This window comes from Pristiophorus japonicus, chromosome 14 (genome assembly GCF_044704955.1).
Source record: "Pristiophorus japonicus isolate sPriJap1 chromosome 14, sPriJap1.hap1, whole genome shotgun sequence".
Taxonomy (NCBI): domain Eukaryota; kingdom Metazoa; phylum Chordata; class Chondrichthyes; family Pristiophoridae; genus Pristiophorus; species Pristiophorus japonicus.
This window is the reverse complement of record NC_091990.1, coordinates 75,758,995-75,779,505: the sequence shown is the minus strand read 5'-3', so window position 1 is coordinate 75,779,505 and position 20,511 is coordinate 75,758,995. Positions and strand designations below refer to the sequence as shown.

The 20,511-nt window shown below is 46.5% G+C and overlaps 1 protein-coding gene across 1 annotated transcript in view; it reads left to right on the top strand.

Annotated features, from left to right (window-relative positions):
• Positions 1 to 20,511, top strand: part of LOC139279611 (mucin-6-like) — an 838,525-nt gene that overhangs the window by 764,077 nt on the left and 53,937 nt on the right. Inside the window, exons 60-64 of the mRNA XM_070898726.1 lie at positions 4,434 to 4,460; positions 5,137 to 5,163; positions 5,994 to 6,020; positions 6,861 to 6,884; positions 14,686 to 14,712. Of these exons, the coding sequence (XP_070754827.1) occupies positions 4,434 to 4,460; positions 5,137 to 5,163; positions 5,994 to 6,020; positions 6,861 to 6,884; positions 14,686 to 14,712 (132 nt within the window). The remainder of the gene's footprint in view (positions 1 to 4,433; positions 4,461 to 5,136; positions 5,164 to 5,993; positions 6,021 to 6,860; positions 6,885 to 14,685; positions 14,713 to 20,511) is intronic.

The window sequence follows — 20,511 nt, the reverse complement described above, 5'->3', positions numbered from 1 at the left end:
GTCGTGGGTTTGGGAGGTGCTGTCGAAGAAGCCTTGGCGAGTTGCTGCAGTGCATCTTGTTGATAGAGAATTCAAACAGGCTGCATTTAGACAGGCTGTGAAAAAACACAGGCCACATTGCATTAAGTCATCAATCAATTTGACATTTTTGGACCTTGGGTAGCGAGCCAATTAAAACGTTAAAAGACTTAATTGAGCCAATAAGGTCAAAGAAGGTGAGTTCTTTTCTGTAAATTGAACCCGGTATAAATGCAGCCATTTTGACCATGTGGTCCCAGTAAGACAAAGGAACAGGCAATCAGCCAGCAGCTTGTTGCTCTCTGCCAAAATAAAGAAGTTAAAACTACCATCGGAGTTCGTATTTCATTGGAAATTAATTGTAGATGGTACACACTGCAGCCACGGTGCGCCAGTGGTGGAGGGAGTGAATGTTTAAGGTGGTGCATGGGGTGACAATCAAGCGGGCTGCTTTGTCTTGGATGGTGCTGAGGTTCTTGAGTGTTGTTGGAGCTGCAACTCATCCAGGCAAGTGGAGAGTGTTCCATCACACTCCTGACTTGTGCCTTGTAGATGGTGGAAAGTCTTTGGGGAGTCAGGAAGTGAAACACTCACTGCAGAATACCCAGCCTCTGACCCGCTCTTGTTGCCACAGTGTTTATGTGGCTGGTCCAGTTAAGCTTCTGGTCAATGGTGACCCCCCCCAGAATGCTGATGGTATGGGATTCGGCAATGGTAATGTCGTTGAATGTCAAGGGGTGGTGGTTAGACTCTCGCTTGTTAGAGATAGTCATTGCCTGGCACTGTTGTGGCATGAATGTTACTTGCCACTTATCAGCCCAAGCTTGAATGTTGCCCAGGTCTTGCTGCATGCGGGCATGGACTGCTTCGTTATCTGAGGAGTTGCGAATAGAACTGAAGACTGTTAAATCATCAGCGAACATCCCCACTTCTGATCTTATGATGGAGGGGATGTCATTAATGAAATAGCTGAAATGGTCAGGACACTGCCCTGAGGAACTCCTGCAGTGATGTCCTGGGGCTGAGATGATTGACCTCTAACAACCACAACCATCTTCCTTTGTGCTAGGTATGACTCCAGCCAGTGGAGAGTTTTCCCCCTGATTCCCATTGGCTTCAATGTTACCAGGGCTCATTGGTGCCACACTCGGTCAAATGCTGCCCTGATGTCAAGGGCAGTCACTCACACCTCACCTCTGGAATTCAGCTCTTTTGTCCATGTTTGTCCAAGGTTGTAATGCGGTCTGGTGCTAAGTGGTCCTGGCAGAACCCAAACTGAGCATCGGTGAGCTGCTGAGTAAGTGCCGCTTGATAGCACTGTCGACGACACCTTCCATTACTTTGCTGATGATTGAGAGTAGACTGATGGGGCGATAATTGGTCGTATTGGATTTTTCCTGCTTTCTGTGGACAGGACATACCTGGGCAGCTTTCCACATTATCAGGTAGATGCCAGTGTTGTACTGGAACAGCTAGTTCTGGAGCCTTTGCTGTATGTGGTGCGCTCTGCCATTTCTTGATATCACGTGGAGTAATTGGCTGAAGACTGGCTGATATGGATCAACTCGCTTGTTACAAACGCTTCAGCTATTCGCGTGCTGGGCTCCGCCAGCATTGAGGATATGGATATTCATGGAGTCTCCTCCCCCTGTTCGTTGTTTAATGGTCCATCACCATTGATGACTGGGTGTGGCAGGACTGCAGGGCTTTGATCTGATCCTTTGATTATGCGATCACTTAGCTCAGTTTATAGTATGCTGCTTCCACTGTTTAGCATGCATGTAGTCCTGTGTTGCAGCTTCCCCAGGTTGGTACCTCAGTTTTAGGTACACCTGGTGCTGCTCCTGGCATGCTCTTCTACACTCCTCATTGAACCAGGGTTGGTCCCCTGACTTGATGGTAATGGTAGAGTGAGGAATATGCCGGGCCATGAGCTTACAGATTGCGGTGGAATATAATTCTGCTGCTGCTGATGGCCCACAGTGCCTCATGGATGCCCAGTTTTGAGCTGCTAGATCTGTTCTGAATCTATCCCATTTGGCACAGTGGTAGTGCCATACAACACAATGGAGGGTGTCCTCAGTGTGAAGACAGGACTTCGTGTCCACAAGTACTGTGCGGTGGTCACTGCTACCAATGGACAGATGCATCTGTGACAGGTAGATTGATGAGGATGAGTTCAATAGGTTTTTCCCTTGTGTTGGTTCTCTCACCACCTGTCGCAGACCCAGTCGGGCAGCTATGTCCTTCAGGACTCAGCCAGCTCGGTCAGTAGTGGTGCTACCGAGCCACTCTTGGAGATGGATGTTGAAGTCCCCCACCCAGAGTACCTTATATGCCCTCGCTGCCCTCAGTGCTTCTTCCAAGTGGTGTCCTGAGACTGTGGCCCCGGTATTGGTAGCCTTACCACCCACTGCCGCTGACTGCCATCGAGTTTTGCCTCCGGTTTCCTCACTCTCCCAGTTTCCACTTGGGCTGGAGCGGGTGGGATGGGAGTACTGCCGGGAACTGGCTGCTGGCGGCTAAGTAGCATAAGTGACCTCCCGCCCGCTGAGATGCCAGATTGGTGCAGGAGTCATCGCCAGCAGAGGGAAGGACCGCTGAGTGGAGGCTGTTCTTACCCCGATGTCAGGTATGAAGACCTGCAATTAAAGGTTAGTGAACATCTTTAAAAAAAAAATTTTTTACAGCGACTTATCTGGATAGGGTCCCCTGAAGGTGTTCCGTTTTTCTTTGTAATGCTTTTTATTTTCAGGTCTTCCACCCTCCCTGGAACCGACTCCATCCTCAGCGGCACTTGGGCGGCAAGTGCCTTTGCCGCCGAGAATGAGAGTTCCCGCCCGCTGCGGCCCAGATTGACAGCGTAAGCTGTTATTTTACCGCCGGGCGGTACTGCCACTACTTTTAGTGGAATCTCTCTGGCAAAGTACCGCCCGGTCTCTCGGCGGCCATCAGCGGTCCTTTGGGCGGCACTTGGGCGGGCCTCAGGTTTCACCGATTTCGGGCCCTTAGTCCCCTAGTTCTAAAAACTGAGCATCCCTGATTATAATCGCTCAACCATTGGTGGCTGTGCCTTCTGTTTCCTCAGCTCTAAGCTCTTGCATTCCCTGCGTAAACCTCTCCGCCTCTCTCCCTCTCCTTCCCCTTTTAGAACACACCTTAAAGCGTACCTCTTTGACCAAGCTTTTTGTCACCCGCCCTAATTTCTCCTTATGTGGCTTGGTGTAAAAGCTTTTGTCTCATAATACTCCTGTGCAGCCTCTTGGGACATTTTACTATGTTAAAGGCGCTATATAAATACATATTGTTGTTGTAGTTCTGGACTCTCCAGCCAGGGGAAGCAACCTCTCAGCATGTACCCTGTCAATCCCCCTCACCAAGCCATATAATATGCACAGCGTGCCAGGTGTCACCTCAACAAAACCCTGTACAATTGTAGTAAGACTTCCTTATTCTTGTACTCCAACCCCTTGCAATAAAGGCCAACATGCCATTTGCCTTCTGAATGGCTTGCTGTACCTGCATGCTAACTTTTACTCTTTCTTTTACTGAGACACCTAAATTTCTCTAGACGCCAACATTTAATAGTTTATCACCATTTTAAAAAATATTCTGTTTTCCTATTCTTCCTACCACAGTGAATAACCTCATATTTCCCCTCATTATACTCCACCTTCCACTATATTTCCCACTCACTTAACTCATTCACGGGATGTGGGCAAGGTCAGCATTTATTGCCCTCCCTAATTGCCCGCTGGAATCCATCATAGCAGTTTTTGATACGACAGACTGGCTCGCTGGGCCATTTCAGAAAGCAGTTAGGAGTCAACCACATTGCTGTGGATCTGGTGTCACACAAAGGCCAGATCGGGTAAGAGCAGCAGATCTCTTTCCCGAAAGAATATCAGCGAACCAGTTGGGTTTATACGACAATTTGGGAGTTTCATGCTCACCACTACTGATACTAGCTTTTTATCCCAGATTTATTTAAATTCCCCAGCTGCCATGGTGGGATTTGAACTCACGTCTCCGAGATTATTTGTCCAGGACTCTGGGTTACTCTGCGCTATCATAACCATATCCCTTTGCAGGCTCTTTGCGTCCTCCTCACAGCTTACTTTCCCATTTGGCTTTGTATCATCAGCAAACTCAGATACATTGTACTCGACCCCGTTATCTAAGTCATTAATATGGACTGTAAATATCTGCGGCACCCCACTGGTTACAGCCTGCCAATCTGAAAATGACCCGTATGTCCCTACTCTCTGTTTTCTGTCCATTAATCAATCGTCTATCCATGCTAATATATTACCCCCAACCCCATGAGCCCTTACCTTGCATAACAATCTTTTATGTGGCACCTTATCAAATGCCTTTTAAAAATCCAAATTAAAATGTTAATCCTCCTTTTCCAGAAGGGCCTCACTTCTACAATCCATCAGGTAAAGAAACCTAATACTCAGAGTTTGAATGTCTTTGATTTCTAACCTCTTCTTCCCCATTTTTATAATTATTTCACATTGATGACCAGACAGCAATACATTCTCTATGCCTGGGCCAGTGTGCATAGATGTGTACACCAATTATTTAAGTGTGCTGACTTCATGAAATCATACAAGGTTAGCTGGACTGTGTGAATGGGCATGGTTGGTACCCTGAGATCTGTTTTGAGAACCATTAGCTGACCTTTGACAGAGCATTAATTATATTTGTTGTAGTGGCTACCATAAACTGGGCAGTGACTTACTCGGGTGAGGACCAAATGTGTTTCTCTGGAATTTCAGGGCCAATGTAACTGACAACTGTCAATCGGAGATTCTAATAAATAAGTGAGATGTGATTTCGTGCGTTTGCTTCTCTGATTCCATCAGCTTCAATCTTGAGTCAGATTGGTGTCTATCTGGTACCGAGTCTCCCAGCTAAAGTACTTCTTACACACACAGTTCCTGTTGCTCTAAGTTTTATCATTTTCTAATGAGCTAGCATTGGCAGTGTATTGTATAGTTTTTGTGTAGGAAATTATTCAGTAACTTTCCCATCTCTTCTTTAAACATGTTTGTGTCCAACATACTCCTTACTTTTTAATGTTAATTGAAATAGTAACCCTCCTTTTTCCAGAAGAACCTCACTATTACAATCCATCAGGTAAAGAAACTTCATATTCAGCATTTGAATGCCTTTGACTTTGAGATTACTTTGACTTTTCACCCTTCTTTCCCATTTACACAAGTATTATTCAGTGGAAGTTTCTCAGCAGCCACTGAAGAGCTGCTGACTCACTGGAAGCCCAGGCAGCAATATGATCCCTATACCCAGACCAGTGTGCATAGGTGTGTACACACATCATTGAAATGAGCTGACATCATGATAATACACAAGGTCAGCTGCACATGGACGAGGTTTACACCCTGAAATCTGGCTTTGTACTGAGAACGGATAGTCCATTGTCTGCTGACCCTTGACAGAACATGAATTACATTTGTTTTTGTGCTTCTTATAAACCAGACAGTGACTTACATTTTACACTCAGGTGAGGACCAAATAGCTGTTTGCACTGATTCTAGCGGATTTCTGCCAGATTTCCGCCAAAGTTATGGCAGGACATCAGTAGTTGCATTGCGGAATTTCAGAGCTGATGTCATTGACCACTGCCCCAGGATTGGATAAATCCAAGATTCGAATCAATGAGTGAGGTGTGATTTGGTATGGTTGCTTCTCTACTTCAATCAGCCATTAACCTTGGGCCAGATTGGATCTCTCTAGTAGCGAGTCTACCTGCCATTGTACATTACACACACTTTAGTTCCCGTTTCTATACTTTAATGGCATTTTCTAACAAGGGAGCATTGCAATTTGTACTGTGTGTTTTTCTGTCGAAAATCATTTACTATCTTTCCCATCTGTTCTCTGAACACGTGTACGTCCTTCAATCTCCTTCATTAATGTTCATTGAAAATGTAATCTTGCTTTTCCAGAAGAACCTCAATACTACAATTTATCAGGTAAAGAAACATAATAGGAAGAGTTTAAATGTTTTTGATTTCAACACGTTTTGATTTCCAGCCCCTTTTTCCTATTTGTCCAATTAATTTAAAGTGGAAGTACCTCAGTGGCTCAATGGATCCTCGGGCATCAATACGCTCCATATACCTGAGCCAGTGTGCATAGGCATGGACAACAATTTTTTAAATGATCTGAATGACAACATATAAGGTCAGCATCTAAATGAGAGCAAATAAGGTCAGCTGGACTATGGAAATTAGAGAGCTTTGCACCCTGAGATTCGGCACTGTATTGAGAACGGATAATCGACTGTGCACTGAGCTTTGACAGAGCATTAATTATATTTGCTGTTGTGGTTGTTATAAGCTGGACAGCGACTTACATTCTACTCTCAGATGAGGACCAAATTGCTGTTTACACCGTGCTTGTGATTTCTGCCAGTGTCCCGCCAAAATTATGGCAGGACATCAGTAGTGGCACGGTGGAATTTCAGAACTGATGTTATTGACCACTGCCCCAGGATTGGACCAGTGAGAGATTCTAAGAAATGAGTGAGGTGCAATTTGGTACCTTTGGTTCTCTGTTTTGATCAGAATCAATCTTGAGTCAGATTGGTGTCTCTCTGGCATTGAGTCTACCAGACAATGTACTTCATATTCACTTTAATTCTTGTGACTTTAAGTTTTGGTATTTGCTAATGAGCAAGCATTGGCAGTTTGTATTGCACACTTTTTGTGTAGGAAATTATTTAGTAACTTTCTCTTTTTTTAAAAAACATCTGTGTCCAACAATCTTCCTGTTAAATGTTAATTGAGATTTTAATTCTTCTTTTCCTGCAGAATCTACCCACTACAATACACCAGGTAAAGAAACATGTTAGTTAGAGTTTGAATGTCTTTGCTTTCGAGATGTTTTAGAAACATAGAAACATAGAAAATAGGTGCAGGAGTAGGCCATTTGGCCTTTCTAGCCTGCACCGCCATTCAATGAGTTCATGGCTGAACATGCAACTTCAGTACCCCATTCCTGCTTTCTCGCCATACCCCTTGATTCCCCTAGTAGTAAGGACTTCATCTAACTCCTTTTTGAATATATTTAGTGAATTGGCCTCAACAACTTTCTGTGGTAGAGAATTCCACAGGTTCACCACTCTCTGGGTGAAGAAGTTTCTCCTCATCTCGGTCCTAAATGGCTTACCCCTTATCCTTAGACTGTGACCCCTGGTTCCGGACTTCCCCAACATTGGGAACATTCTTCCTGCATCTAACCTGTCTAAACCCATCAGAATTTTCAACGTTTCTATGAGGTCCCCTCTCATTCTTCTAAACTCCAGTGAATACAAGCCCAGTTGATCCAGTCTTTCTTGATAGGTCAGTCCCGCCATCCCGGGAATCAGTCTGGTGAACCTTCGCTGCACTCCCTCAATAGCAAGAATGTCCTTCCTCAGGTTAGGAGACCAAAACTGTACACAATACTCCAGGTGTGGTCTCACCAAGGCCCTGTACAACTGTAGCAACACCTCCCTGCCCCTGTACTCAAATCCCCTCGCTATGAAGGCCAACATGCCATTTGCTTTCTTAACCGCCTGCTGTACCTGCATGCCAACCTTCAATGGCTGATGTACAATGACACCCAGGTCTCGTTGCACCTCCCCTTTTCCTAATCTGTCACCATTCAGATAATAGTCTGTCTCTCTGTTTTTACCACCAAAATGGATAACCTCACATTTATCCACATTATACTTCATCTGCCATACATTTGCCCACTCACCTAACCTATCCAAGTCGCTCTGCAGCCTCATAGCATCCTCCTCGCAGCTCACACTGCCACCCAACTTAGTGTCATCCGCAAATTTGGAGATACTACATTTAATCCCCTCGTCTAAATCATTAATGTACAGTGTAAACAGCTGGGGCCCCAGCACAGAACCTTGCGGTACCCCACTAGTCACTGCCTGCCATTCTGAAAAGTACCCATTTACTCCTACTCTTTGCTTCCTGTCTGACAACCAGTTCTCAATGCATGTCAGCACACTACCCCCAATCCCATGTGCTTTAACTTTGCACATTAATCTCTTGTGTGGGACCTTGTCGAAAGCCTTCTGAAAGTCCAAATATACCACATCAACTGGTTCTCCCTTGTCCACTCTACTGGAAACATCCTCAAAAAATTCCAGAAGATTTGTCAAGCATGATTTCCCTTTCACAAATCCATGCTGACTTGGACCTATCATGTCACCTCTTTCCAAATGCGCTGCTATGACATCCTTAATAATTGATTCCATCATTTTACCCACTACCGATGTCAGGCTGACCGGTCTATAATTCTCTGTTTTCTCTCTCCCTCCTTTTTTAAAAAGTGGGGTTACATTGGCTACCCTCCACTCGATAGGAACTGATCCAGAGTCAATGGAATGTTGGAAAATGACTGCTACTCCCTTCTTCCCAATATCTCCAAACATTTTTAATTGACAGTATCTTGGGATCCACTGAAGAGCTGCTGGTGCACTGGAAGCCCAGGCATCAATACGCTCTATATACCTGGGCCAGTGTGCATAGGCGTGCACACAAGTCATTCAAATGAACTGATGACACAAGGTCAGCTGGACTGTGTGCATGGACGAGGTTTGCACCCTGAGATCTAGCATTGTACTGAGATCAGAAACTCCACCGTCCGCTGACCTTTGACAGACCATTAATTTAATTTTTGTATTAGTTGTTATAAACTGGACAGTACTTACAATTTACACTCATGTGAGGACCAAATGACTGGTTACGCTGTTTCTCTGGGATTTTTATCAGTCTCCCGCCAAAAGTACAGCAGGAGATCAGTGGTGCCACAGTAGAATTTCAAGGCCGAAATCATTGGTCACTGCCCCAGGATTGGATCAGTGAATAAATGAGGAAAGCTCTCCACTGGCTGGAGTAAAGGAAAATGGTTGTGATGGTTGTAGGTCAATCATCACAGCCCAAGGACATCGCTGCAGGAGTTCCTCAGGGCAGTGTCCTAGGCCCAACCATCTTCAGCTGCTTCATCAATGAACTTCACTCTATCATAAGGTCAGAAGGGGGATGTTCGCTGATGACTACACAGTGTTCCGTGCATTTCGCAACTCCTCCAATAATGGATCAGTCCATGTCCACATGCAGCAAGACCTGGATGACATTCAGACTTGGGCTGATAAGTGGCAAGTAAGATTCGCGCCACACAAGTGCCAGGCAATGACTATCTCCAACAAGCGAGAGTCTAACCATCGCCTCTTGACATTCAATGATATTTCCATCACTGAATCCCCCACCATCAACTTCCTGGGGGTCATCATTGACCAGAAACGTAACTGGACCAGCCACATAAATACTGTGGCAACAAGAGCAGGTCAGAGTATCCAAAGCAATGATTACAGCAATCTGAGCTTCTACTGCAGTACTCAGATGTTGGGTGGCTGCTGCTTACATAAGAACATAAGAATGAGGAGCAGGAGCAGGCCATACGGCCCTTCGAACCTGCTCTGCCGTTCAATAAGATTATTGCTGATTTCCGACCTCAACTCCACTTTCTCACCTGATCCCCTTATCCCTTGATTCAGCTACAGTCCAAAAATCTATCTATATCAGCCTTGAATTTACTCAATAGTGTCAGCTATTACTCAGTTGACAGCACTCTTGCCTCTACATTCGAAGATTGTTGGTTCAAGTCCCACACCAGAGACTTTAGCACAACAAATCTAGGCTGATACTCCAGTGCAGTAAGGAGGGAGTGCTGCACTGCTGTCTTTTGGATGAGATGTTAAACCAAGATTGTGTCTGCTCTCTCAGATGGATGTAAAAGATCTCATGGCACTATTTTGAAGAAGAGCAGGGGAGTTCTCCCCAGTGTCTCTAGCCAATATTTGCTCTCAATCAGCATTACTAAAAACAGATGATGTGGTCATTACCACATTGCTTTTTGTTGGAGCTTGCTGTGTGCACATTGGCTGCCACATTCCTACATTGCAACAGTGATGACACTTCAAAGTATTTCATTGGCTGTAAAGCACCTTGGGACATCCAGTGGTTGTGAAAGGTTCTATATAAATCCAAGTCTTTCTTTCATTCTTTCTTTCACCGACTCAGCATCCAGAGCCCTTTCAGGTAGAGAATTCTAAAGATTCACTGCCCTGTGTGAAGAAATTCCTCCTCATCGCAGTCTCAAATGGCTGACCCCTTATCCTGAGAAACTCTCCAACCAGGGGAAACAATCTCTTCGCATCTACCCTGTCAATCCCCCTTAGTATCTTAAATGTTTCAATGACATCACCTCTCATTCTTTTAAACTCCAGAGAGTATGGGCCCAACCCACTCAATCTCTCCTCATAGGACAATCCTCTCATCCCAGGGACCAATCTACTGAACCTCCACTGCACCGCCTCTGATGCATGTATGTCCTTTCTCAGATGACCAAAACTGTCCAAAACAGTGTGGTCTCACCAAAGCCCTGTACAATTGTAGTAAGACTCCCTTACACTTGTACTCCAACCCCCTTGCAATAAAGGCCAACATGCCAACAGCCCAGAAGTTCCACCCCAGCTCAGAATTGGGCCGTGCGCCCCTCCAAGGAAGCGGAATGCTGTCTCCGACACTCTGCTTCCTCGGAGGGATGCTCCTGGGCGGCGCTGAGTGCCCCATTGCTAACGGGGCTATAAAAAGGGGCAATTTTGGTCCCAAAGAGCCTGCAAAGGAATATAGAGAGTTAAAATGAATGGGCATTAAGGTGACAGGTAGATTATAATGTGGGGAAATGTGAGGTTATTCATTTTGGTAGAAAGAATAGGAAAACAGAATATTCTTTAAATGCTGAGAAATTAACTATTAAATGTTGGTGTTCAGAGAGATTTCGGTGTCCTAGTACAGGAAATAGAGAAAGTTAGCATGCAGGTACAGCAAGCAATTAGGAAGGCAAAAGGCATGTTGAGCGTTATTGCAAGGAGGTTGGAGTACAAGTTGATGTGCGGCAAATGTTTGGTGTGGTGAGAGATCGTGGCGAAGGTGCGGTGAATGATTGAGGCGGAGAAGCGGCGAGAGATCGAGGCAGCAATGTGGCGGATGATCGGGGCGGAGGAGCAGTGAGGGATCATGGCTGAGATTCGGCGAGTGATCATGGCGGAGGTGCGGCAAATGTTTGGTACGGAGGTACAGTGAGAGATCGTGGCAGATGTGCGGCGCATGTTTTGTGGTGGAGGAGCAGCGAGAGATTGTGGCGGAGGTGCGGCAAATGGGGATACGGGGGCCCAGAAGAGCCAAGGACCCAGGGGCAGCACGGGCCAGCCCACACTGAGATATGTGTGCGCACTAGGTCCGTGCAGCAGAGCAGGTCTCCAGTCGTCCTGGTTAACCCTTGCCACTGGATAAAGGCCTAGCTCTGTCAAGCCCGTGTGGTGGCTGATGTGCAACGGTCACCACACATTAAAAAAATCCACGCACAGGCATCTTCCACCCCTGGAGTTCAGGACTGGAATATTGGGTCTTGCATTGAAACATCTGCAAACTTATCCCTTTTGGTGTGGAAGCAAGTTATCCTCGTTTGAGGGACCGCCTATGATGATGATGATGGAGTACTCGAGTAAGGAAGTCTTACTACAATTGTACAGGGCTTTGGTGAGACCACACTTGGAGTAGATTATGCAGTTTTGGTCTCCATATCTAAGAAATGTTCACTAGATTGATTCCTGGGTTGAGAGAGTTGAGGAGAGATTGAGTAGACTGGCCCCATGCTCTTTGGAGTTTCGAAAAATGAGGTGATCGCATTGAAACATAAGATTTTGAGGGTGATTGATAGGATAGATGCTGAGAGATTTTTTTTCCCCTGGCTGGAGAGTCTAGAACAAGGGAGCATAGTCTTAGGATATGGTGTCTGCCTTTCAATTTCTTCGCTCAGAAGGTTGTGAATCTTTAGAATTCTTTGCCCCAAAGAGCTGTGAATGCTCAGTTGTTGAGTATATTCAAGGCTGAGATAGATAGATTTTTGGACTCTAGGTGAATCAAGGGATTTGGGGATCGGGTGGAAAAGTGGAGTTGAGGTCAAAGATCAGCCATGATCTTATTGAATGGTGGAGCAGGCGCGCAGAACCGTATGGTCTACTCCTGCTCCTAATTCTTATGTTCTTCCAAAATGTATTTTCTTACAAATTCACATGAAATTGGATCTGCCACTGCCTGCCAATTCTGCTAATCTAGCTATGTCTTCCTGAAATCAATGTTTGCTAACTAATAATAATAATAACTTTTATTTATGTAGCTCCTTTAACGTAGTAAAACTTCCCAAGGCGCTTCACAGCAGTGTTACAAGACAAAACAGATAAATTTGACAGATAAATTTAACATCACCATAAAAGAAGAAATTAAGGCAGATGACCAAAAGCTTGGTTAAAGAGGTAGGTTTTAAGGAACATCTTAAAAGAAGAAAGATAAGTAGAGAGGCGGAGAGGTTTAGGGAGGGAGTTCCAGAGCTTAGGGCCCAGGCAGCTGAATGCACGGCCACCGATGATTGAGCAGTTATAATGAGGGATGTTTAAGAGGCCAGAATTAGAGGAGTGCAGAGTTCTTGTGGGGTTGTGAGGCTGAAAAAGATTACAGAGATAGGGAGGGGCAAATCCATGGAGTGATTTGTAAACAAGGATGAGAATTTTGAAATCGAGATGTTGTTTAACCGGGAGCCAATGTAGGTCAGAAAGCACAGGGGTGATGGGTGATTGTGACTTGGTGCGAGTTAGTACACGGGCTGCTGGGTTTTGGATGACCTCAAGATTACGTAGTGTAGAATGTGGGAGACCAGCCAGGAGTGAGTTGGAATAGTCAAGTCTGGAGGTAATAAAGGCATGAATGAGGGTTTCAGCAGCAGAAGAGCTAAGGCAGGGTCGGAGGCGGGCAATGTTACCGAGGTGGAAAAAGACAGTTTTAGTCATGCTGTGGATATGTGGCTGGAAACTCATTTCAGGGTCAAAAATGACACCTAGGTTGCGAACAATCGTGTTCACCTTCAGATTGATGCTAGGGAGAGGGATGGAGTCAGTGGTTAGGGAACGCAGTTTGTGGCGGGGACCAAAGATAATGGCTTCGGTCTTCGCAATATTTAATTGGAGAAAATTTCTGCTCGTCCTGTACTGGTGTCGGACAAGCAATCTGACAATTTAGATACCAAGCGGGGGTCGCGAGAAGTGGTGGAGAGGTAGAGCTGGATGTCGTCAGCATACATGTGGAAACTGACTCCGTGAAACTGACTCCGTGATTTCGGATGATATCATCAAGGGACAGAATATAGATGAGAAATAAGAGGGGGCCAAGGATAGATCCTTGGGGGACACCAGAGGTAACGATGCGGGAGTGGGAGGAGAAGCTATTGCAAGAGATTTTGTTCAGAAGAATTTACACAGTTCTTAAGCAGAAATGGTGTGAAACATACCAAAGTTCCACCGTATCATCCTGCTTCAAATGGCGCAGCAGAGCGCACAGTACAAATTGTAAAACGTGCCCTCATAAAGAAAATGTTGGATCCAAATTCAAAGAAATGACAATTGTCGTTGGACCACAAACTGGCTAATTTTCTAATTACTTATCGTAATACTCCTCATACAACTACTGGTAGAACACCAGCAGAGTTGTTTCTCAAACGGCAGCCACAAACTAGGTTCTTGTTGATGAAGCCAAACTTGGCCCAGTCAGTAGAAGAGAAACAATTAAGACAGAAAGAGAATCACGATAGAGGTAGAGTAAGAGAGAGAATCGTGAAATTGAATCAGAAGGTGAGATTAAAGAACCATCACCATAAATGGTTAAAGTAGTTACCAGGAAGAGTAGTGAAGATATATGGTCCTCGCACATATTTGGTCAAGGTTTTTGATCATGGAAAGGTTAGGTTTGTTTACATTGATCATATTTTACCTACAGATGTGGAAGGAGTTGAAAGTTGGAATGATTCGATTATTTCCAATGAGTCAAATAGTCTTGTTACAAGTAGAGTACCAGTAGCAAATCCCACATCAGAAGTACCAGAAAAAAGTCTAAGAGAAAGTCAGAATTCAAGTCTGAGTCCGAGTCAGGCGGACAAACAATCTGAAGTTGTAGAGTCAAAATGTAGATCAAGGGCATTCCTTGGAGAAAAACTCTCCTCAGGCTCAGCCTAGAATTCGTCGAAGTTTGACACCAAGATTGGGAAGTTCTGTTCGAGAACGAAGGTATCCTCTTCAAAACAGAAAACCAGTGGTTAAGTTTGATATGTAAATATGGCAAAATAAATCGATTTCTTTTGTTGGGTATAACCATGCAAGTTATGTATGATGCTTATTTTGTTAAGATTACTTCTTCATTAAGGAGGGAGGAGTGTAAAAGAGTTCCTGCTGGTGGACTACTGCTCCACTTGGTGGACTACTGTGGTAATGCAACTGCTGATGTAAATACAATAAAGGGTCATGTGAGAAAGGTCACATGATGACCAGTTCCTGCAGAGCCAACTTGTGTGTTATGTGTGCGTTTGTGATGTCATAAAGAATATGATCACATAACTGACTTTACTCTAAGTTCAGAACTTTTTCTCTCTTTCCCATCACCCCCCAACTCTCGTATCTTTCCTCTCCTACACTATTCCTGCATTCCTGTAATAATACAAAACTTTTGATCCTCCTTTTCCTAGAATTATCTCCTGTAACTATCTCGGGAAGTAAGTCGCTGTTTCATTAAGTTTTTAACATATTGACTGTCACAAATTTAATTTTGTCATTGAGATTCACATATAGAAAATGTCATAATAGTGTTACAGAGATCCATAAACAGATTATGCTGGATTTTAAGGAGGTGGGCAAGTTGGGGGCAGGACTGGCTCCGATGAGGTCGGGAAACCTGGGAGCCCGGGTTTCCCACAGGCCCGGTTGACGTTAATGGTTGGGGTGGGTGGGGTGGGCAGTGATTGTTAAAAGGATTGGTGGGGAGAGGCAGGCAGAGATCGGGGATCGGGCCATTCAAAGGAACGGGGGTGTGGTGGGTGGGAGATAAGTGGGCAAGCAGAGATAGGGGATTGTGCCTGGCTGTTCAAATGATCGGGGTGGGGGCGGGGGACGGAGCGAGGATTGGGGCCGTATGATGGGGATCGGTAAAGAGAAGATCATGGCTGGCCACCAGAGGATTGAGGCCAAGGAGGTGGAGGTGGGGGGAGCAGGGAAACCGAGGGAGGGATGATAGAGGACCTCATGAGGGGGTCTCCGATCGTGGGGGGTGGGTTAGGCAGGTAGTCGAGATCCAGGAGGTAGGTATAAAGGCATTTATCTCCTGGATCCAGCAGTCCCACCTTGCTGTAACTGCCTGGTTTTATGAAGTGTGTAACACACGTCCATGGACAGTTAGAAACAAAATGGAGGTGTAAAAAGCAGCTTCCAGCCATATTAGGACATTGACATTGATGTCCCACCTCCTGGGACCGGATTGGCTGCAACCTGTGCAATAATCTGGGAAAAGGGCCAACTACCTATACAATAATCTTGGGAAAGGCTCACCCACCTGTGCAGTAATCTGGGGAAAGGTTCACCCACCTGTGCAGTAATCTGGGGAAAGGGTCACCCACCTGTACAGTAATCTGGGGAAAGGGTCACCCACCTGTGCAGTAATCTGGGGAAAGGGTCTCCCATCTGTGCAGTAATCTGGGGAAAGGGTCACCCACCTGTTCAGTAATCTGGGGAAAGGGTCACCCACCTGTGCAGTAATCTGGGGAATGGGTCACCCGCCTGTGCAGTAATCTGGGGAATGGGTCACCCACCTGTGCAGTAATCTGGGGAAAAGGCCATCCACCTGTGTAGTAATCTGGGAAAAGGGTCACCCACCTGTTCAGTAATCTGGGGAAAGGGTCACCCACCTGTGCAGTAATCTGAGGAAAGTGCCACCCTCCTGTACAGTAATCTGGGTAAAGGGTCACCCAACTGTTCAGTAATCTGTGGAAAGGGTCACGCACCTGTGCAGTAATCTGGGGAATGGGTCACCCACCTGTGCAGTAATCTGGGGAACGGGTCACCACCTCTACAGTAAACTGGGGAAAGGATCAGCCACCTGTGTAGCAATCTGAGGAAAGGGCCACCCACCTTTGTAGTAATCTGGGGAAAGGATCACACACCTGTGTAGTAATCCGGGGAGAGGGTGACCCACATGTGCAGTAATCTGTGGAAAGGGCCACCCACCTCTACAGTAATCTGGGGAAACGGCCACCCACCTGTGCAGTAATCTGGGAAACGGGTCACCCACCTGTGCAGTAATCTGGGGAAATTGTCACCCACCTGTGCAGTAATCTGGGGACAGGGTTACCCACCTGTGTAGTAATCTGGGGAAAGTGTTAACCACCTGTGCAATAATCTGGGGAAAGGGTCACCCACCTGTACAGTAATCTGGCGAAAGGGTCACCCATCTGTGCAGTAATCTGGGGAATGGTTCACCCACCTCTGCAGTAATCTGGGAATGGGTCACCCACCTGTGCAGTAATCTGGGGAAAGGGTCACCCATCTGTGCAGTAATCTGGGGAAAGGATCACCCACCTGTGTAGTAATCTGGGGAATGGGTCACCCACCTGTGCAGTAATCTGGGGAATGGTTCATCCATCTGTGCAGTAATCTGGGGAAAGGGTCACCCACCTGTGTAGTAATCTGGAAAAAGGGCCACCCACCTGTGTAGTAATCTGGGGAAAGGATCACCCACCTGTGTAGTAATCTGATGAAAGGGTCACCCACCTGTGCAGTAATCTGCGGAAAGGGCCACCCACCTGTGCAGTAATCTGGGAAAAGGGTCACCCACCTGTGCAGTAATCTGGGGAAAGGGTCACCCACCTGTGCAGTAATCTGGGGAAAGGGTCACCCACCTGTAGAGTAATCTGGGTAAAGGTCTGGGGAAAGGCTCACCCACCTGTACAGTAATCTGGGAAAAGGACCAACCACCTGTGTAGTAATCTGGGGAAAGGGTCACACACCTGTGCAGTAATCTGGTGAAAGGGTCAACTACTTGTACAGTAATCTTGGGAAAGGCTCACCCATCTGTGCAGTAATCTGGGGAAAGAGTCACCCATCTGTGCAGTAATCTGGGGAAAGGGTCACTCCCCTGTGCAGTAATTTGGGGAAAGGGTCACCCACTTGTACAGTAATCTGGGAAAGGGTCACCCACCTGTACAGTAATCTGGGGAAAGGATCACCCACCTGTGTAGTAATCTGGGGAAAGGGTCACCCACCTGTACAGTAATCTGTGGAAAGGGCCACCCACCTGTAAAGTAATCTGGGAAAAGGGTCACCCACCTGTGCAGTAATCTGAGAAAAGGGCCACCCACCTGAGCAGTAATCTGGGGAAAGGGCCACCCACCTGTACAGTAATCTGGGGAAAGGTCTGGGGAAAGGGTCACCCACCTGTACAGTAATCTGGGGAAAGGACCAACCACCTGTGTAGTAATATGGGGATAGGGTCAACCACCTGTGCAGTAATCTGGTGAAAGGGTCAACTACTTGTACAGTACTCTTGGGAAAGGCTCACCCATCTGTGCAGTAATCTGGGGAAATGGTCACCCACCTGTGCAGTAATCTGGGGAAAGGGTCACCCACCTGTACAGTAATCTGGGAAAAGGATCACCAACCTGTGCAGTAATCTGAGGAAAGGGCCACCCACCTGTGTAGTAATCTGGGGAAAGGGTCACCCACCTGTGTAGTAATCTGGGGAAAGGGTCACCCACCTGTGCAGTAATCTGAGGAAAGGGCCACCCACCTGAGCAGTAATCTGGGGAAAGGGCCACCCACCTGTGTAGTAATCTGGGAAAAGGGTCACCCACCTGGGCAGTAATCTGGGGAAAGGGTCACCCACCTGTACAGTAATCTGTGGAAAGGGTCACCCACCTGTGTGGTAATCTGGGGAAAGTGTCACCCACCTGTGCAGTAATCTGAGGAAAGGGTCACCCACCTCCACAGTAATCTGGGGAATGGGTCACCCACCTGTGCAGGAATCTGGGAATGGGTCACCCAACTGTGCCGTAATCTGTGAAAGGGTCACCCACCAGTGCAGTAATCTGGGGAAAGGGTCACCAACCTGTGCAGTAATCTGGGGAATGTGTCATCCATCTGTGCAGTAATCTGGCGAAAGGGTCACACACCTGTGCAGTAATCTGGGGAAAGGGTCACCCACCTGTGTAGTAATCTGGGGAAAGGGTCACCCACCTGTGCAGTAATCTGGGGAAAAGGTCACCCAGCTGTAAAGTAATCTGGGGAATGGGTCACCCACCTGTGCAATAATCTGGGGAAAGGGTCACCCACCTGTGCAGTAATCTGGGGAATGGGGAATTTCTTCTTATATTAGTCAGTAACTTTTAACATTGTTGTTGCCAATTTAAGGGTATCTAAGTGTTAATTCATGGCAGGAGAGCTCGGTCGGGTGTTATGCTCCTCCTGTACTATGTGGGAACTCAGGGACACTTCCGGTGTCCCTGACAACTATGTGTGCGGGAAGTGTGTCCACCTCCAGCTCCTGACTGGCCGCGTTGCGGAGTTGGAGCTGAGAATGGATTCACTCTGGAGCATCCACGATGCTGAGAATGACGTGAGTATCACGTGTAGCGAGTTGGTCTTACCGCAGGGAAAGGGTCCACAGCCAGCGAGGGAATGGAAGACCAGCAGGAAGAGTAGTGCAAGGAAGGTAGTGCAGGGGTCTCCTGCGGTCATCCCCCTGCAAAACAGATACACTGCTTTGAGTACTGTTGAGGGGGATGACTCATCAGGGGAGGGCAGCAGCAGCCAAGTTCATGGCACCGTGGCTGGCTCTGTTGCACAGGAGGGCAGGAAAAAGAGTGGGAGAGCAATAGTGATAGGGGATTCAATGGTGAGGGGAATAGATAGGCGTTTCTGCGGCCGCGACCGAGACTCCAGGATGGTATGTTGCCTCCCTGGTGCAAGGGTCAAGGATGTCTCGGAGCGGGTGCAGGACATTCTGAAATGGGAGGGAGAACAGCCAGTTGTCGTGGTGCACATTGGTACCAATGACATAGGTAAAAAAAGGGATGAGGTCCTACGAAACGAATTTAAGGAGCTAGGAGCTAAATTAAAAAGTAGGACCTCAAAAGTAGTAATCTCGGGATTGCTACCAGTGCCACGTGATAGTCAGAGTAGGAATCGCAGGATAGCGCAGATGAATACGTGGCTTGAGCAGTGGTGCAGCAGGGAGGGATTCAAATTCCTGGGGCATTGGGACCGGTTCTGGGGGAGGTGGGACCAGTACAAACCGGACGGTCTGCACCTGGGCAGGACCGGAACCAATGTCCTAGGGGGAGTGTTTGCTAGTGCTGTTGGGGAGGATTTAAACTAATATGGCAGGGGGATGGGAACCAATGCAGGGAGACAGAGGGAAACAAAAAGGAGGCAAAAGCAAAAGACAGAAAGGAGATGAGGAAAAGTGGAGGGCGGAGAAACCCAAGGCAAAGAACAAAAAGGGCCACTGTACAGCAAAATTCTAAAAGGACAAAGGGTGTTAAAAAAACAAGCCTGAAGGCTTTGTGTCTTAATGCAAGGAGTATCCGCAATAAGGTGGATGAATTAACTGTGCAAATAGATGTTAATAAATATGATGTGATTGGGATTACGGAGACGTGGCTCCAGGATGATCAGTGCTGGGAACTTAACATTCAGGGGTATTCGACATTCAGGAAGGATAGAGTAAAGGGAAAAGGAGGTGGGGTAGCATTGTTGGTTAAAGAGGAGATTAATGCAATAGTTAGGAAAGACATTAGCTTGGATGATGTGGAATCTATATGGGTAGAGCTGCAGAACACCAAAGGGCAAAAAACGTTAGTAGGAGTTGTGTACAGACCTCCAAACAGTAATAGGGATGTTGGGGAGGGCATCAAACAGGAAATTAGGGGTGCATGCAATAAAGGTGTAGCAGTTATAATGGGTGACTTTAATATGCATATAGATTGGGCTAGCCAAACTGGAAGCAATACGGTGGAGGAGGATTTCCTGGAGTGCATAAGGGATGGTTTCCTAGACCAGTATGTTGAGGAACCAACTAGGGGGGAGGCCATCTTAGACTGGGTGTTGTGTAATGAGAGAGGATTAATTAGCAATCTCATTGTGCGAGGCCCCTTGGGGAAGAGTGACCATAATATGGTGAAATTCTGCATTAGGATGGAGAATGAAACAGTAAATTCAGAGACCATGGTCCAGAACTTAAAGAAGGGTAACTTTGAAGGTATGAGGCGTGAATTGGCTAGGATAGATTGGCGAATGATACTTAGGGGGTTGACTGTGGATGGGCAATGGCAGACATTTAGAGACCGCATGGATGAATTACAACAATTGTACATTCCTGTCTGGCGTAAAAATAAAAAAGGGAAGGTGGCTCAACCGTGGCTATCTAGGGAAATCAGGGATAGTATTAAAGCCAAGGAAGTGACATACAAATGGGCCAGAAATAGCAGCGAACCCGGGGACTGGGAGAAATTTAGAACTCAGCAGAG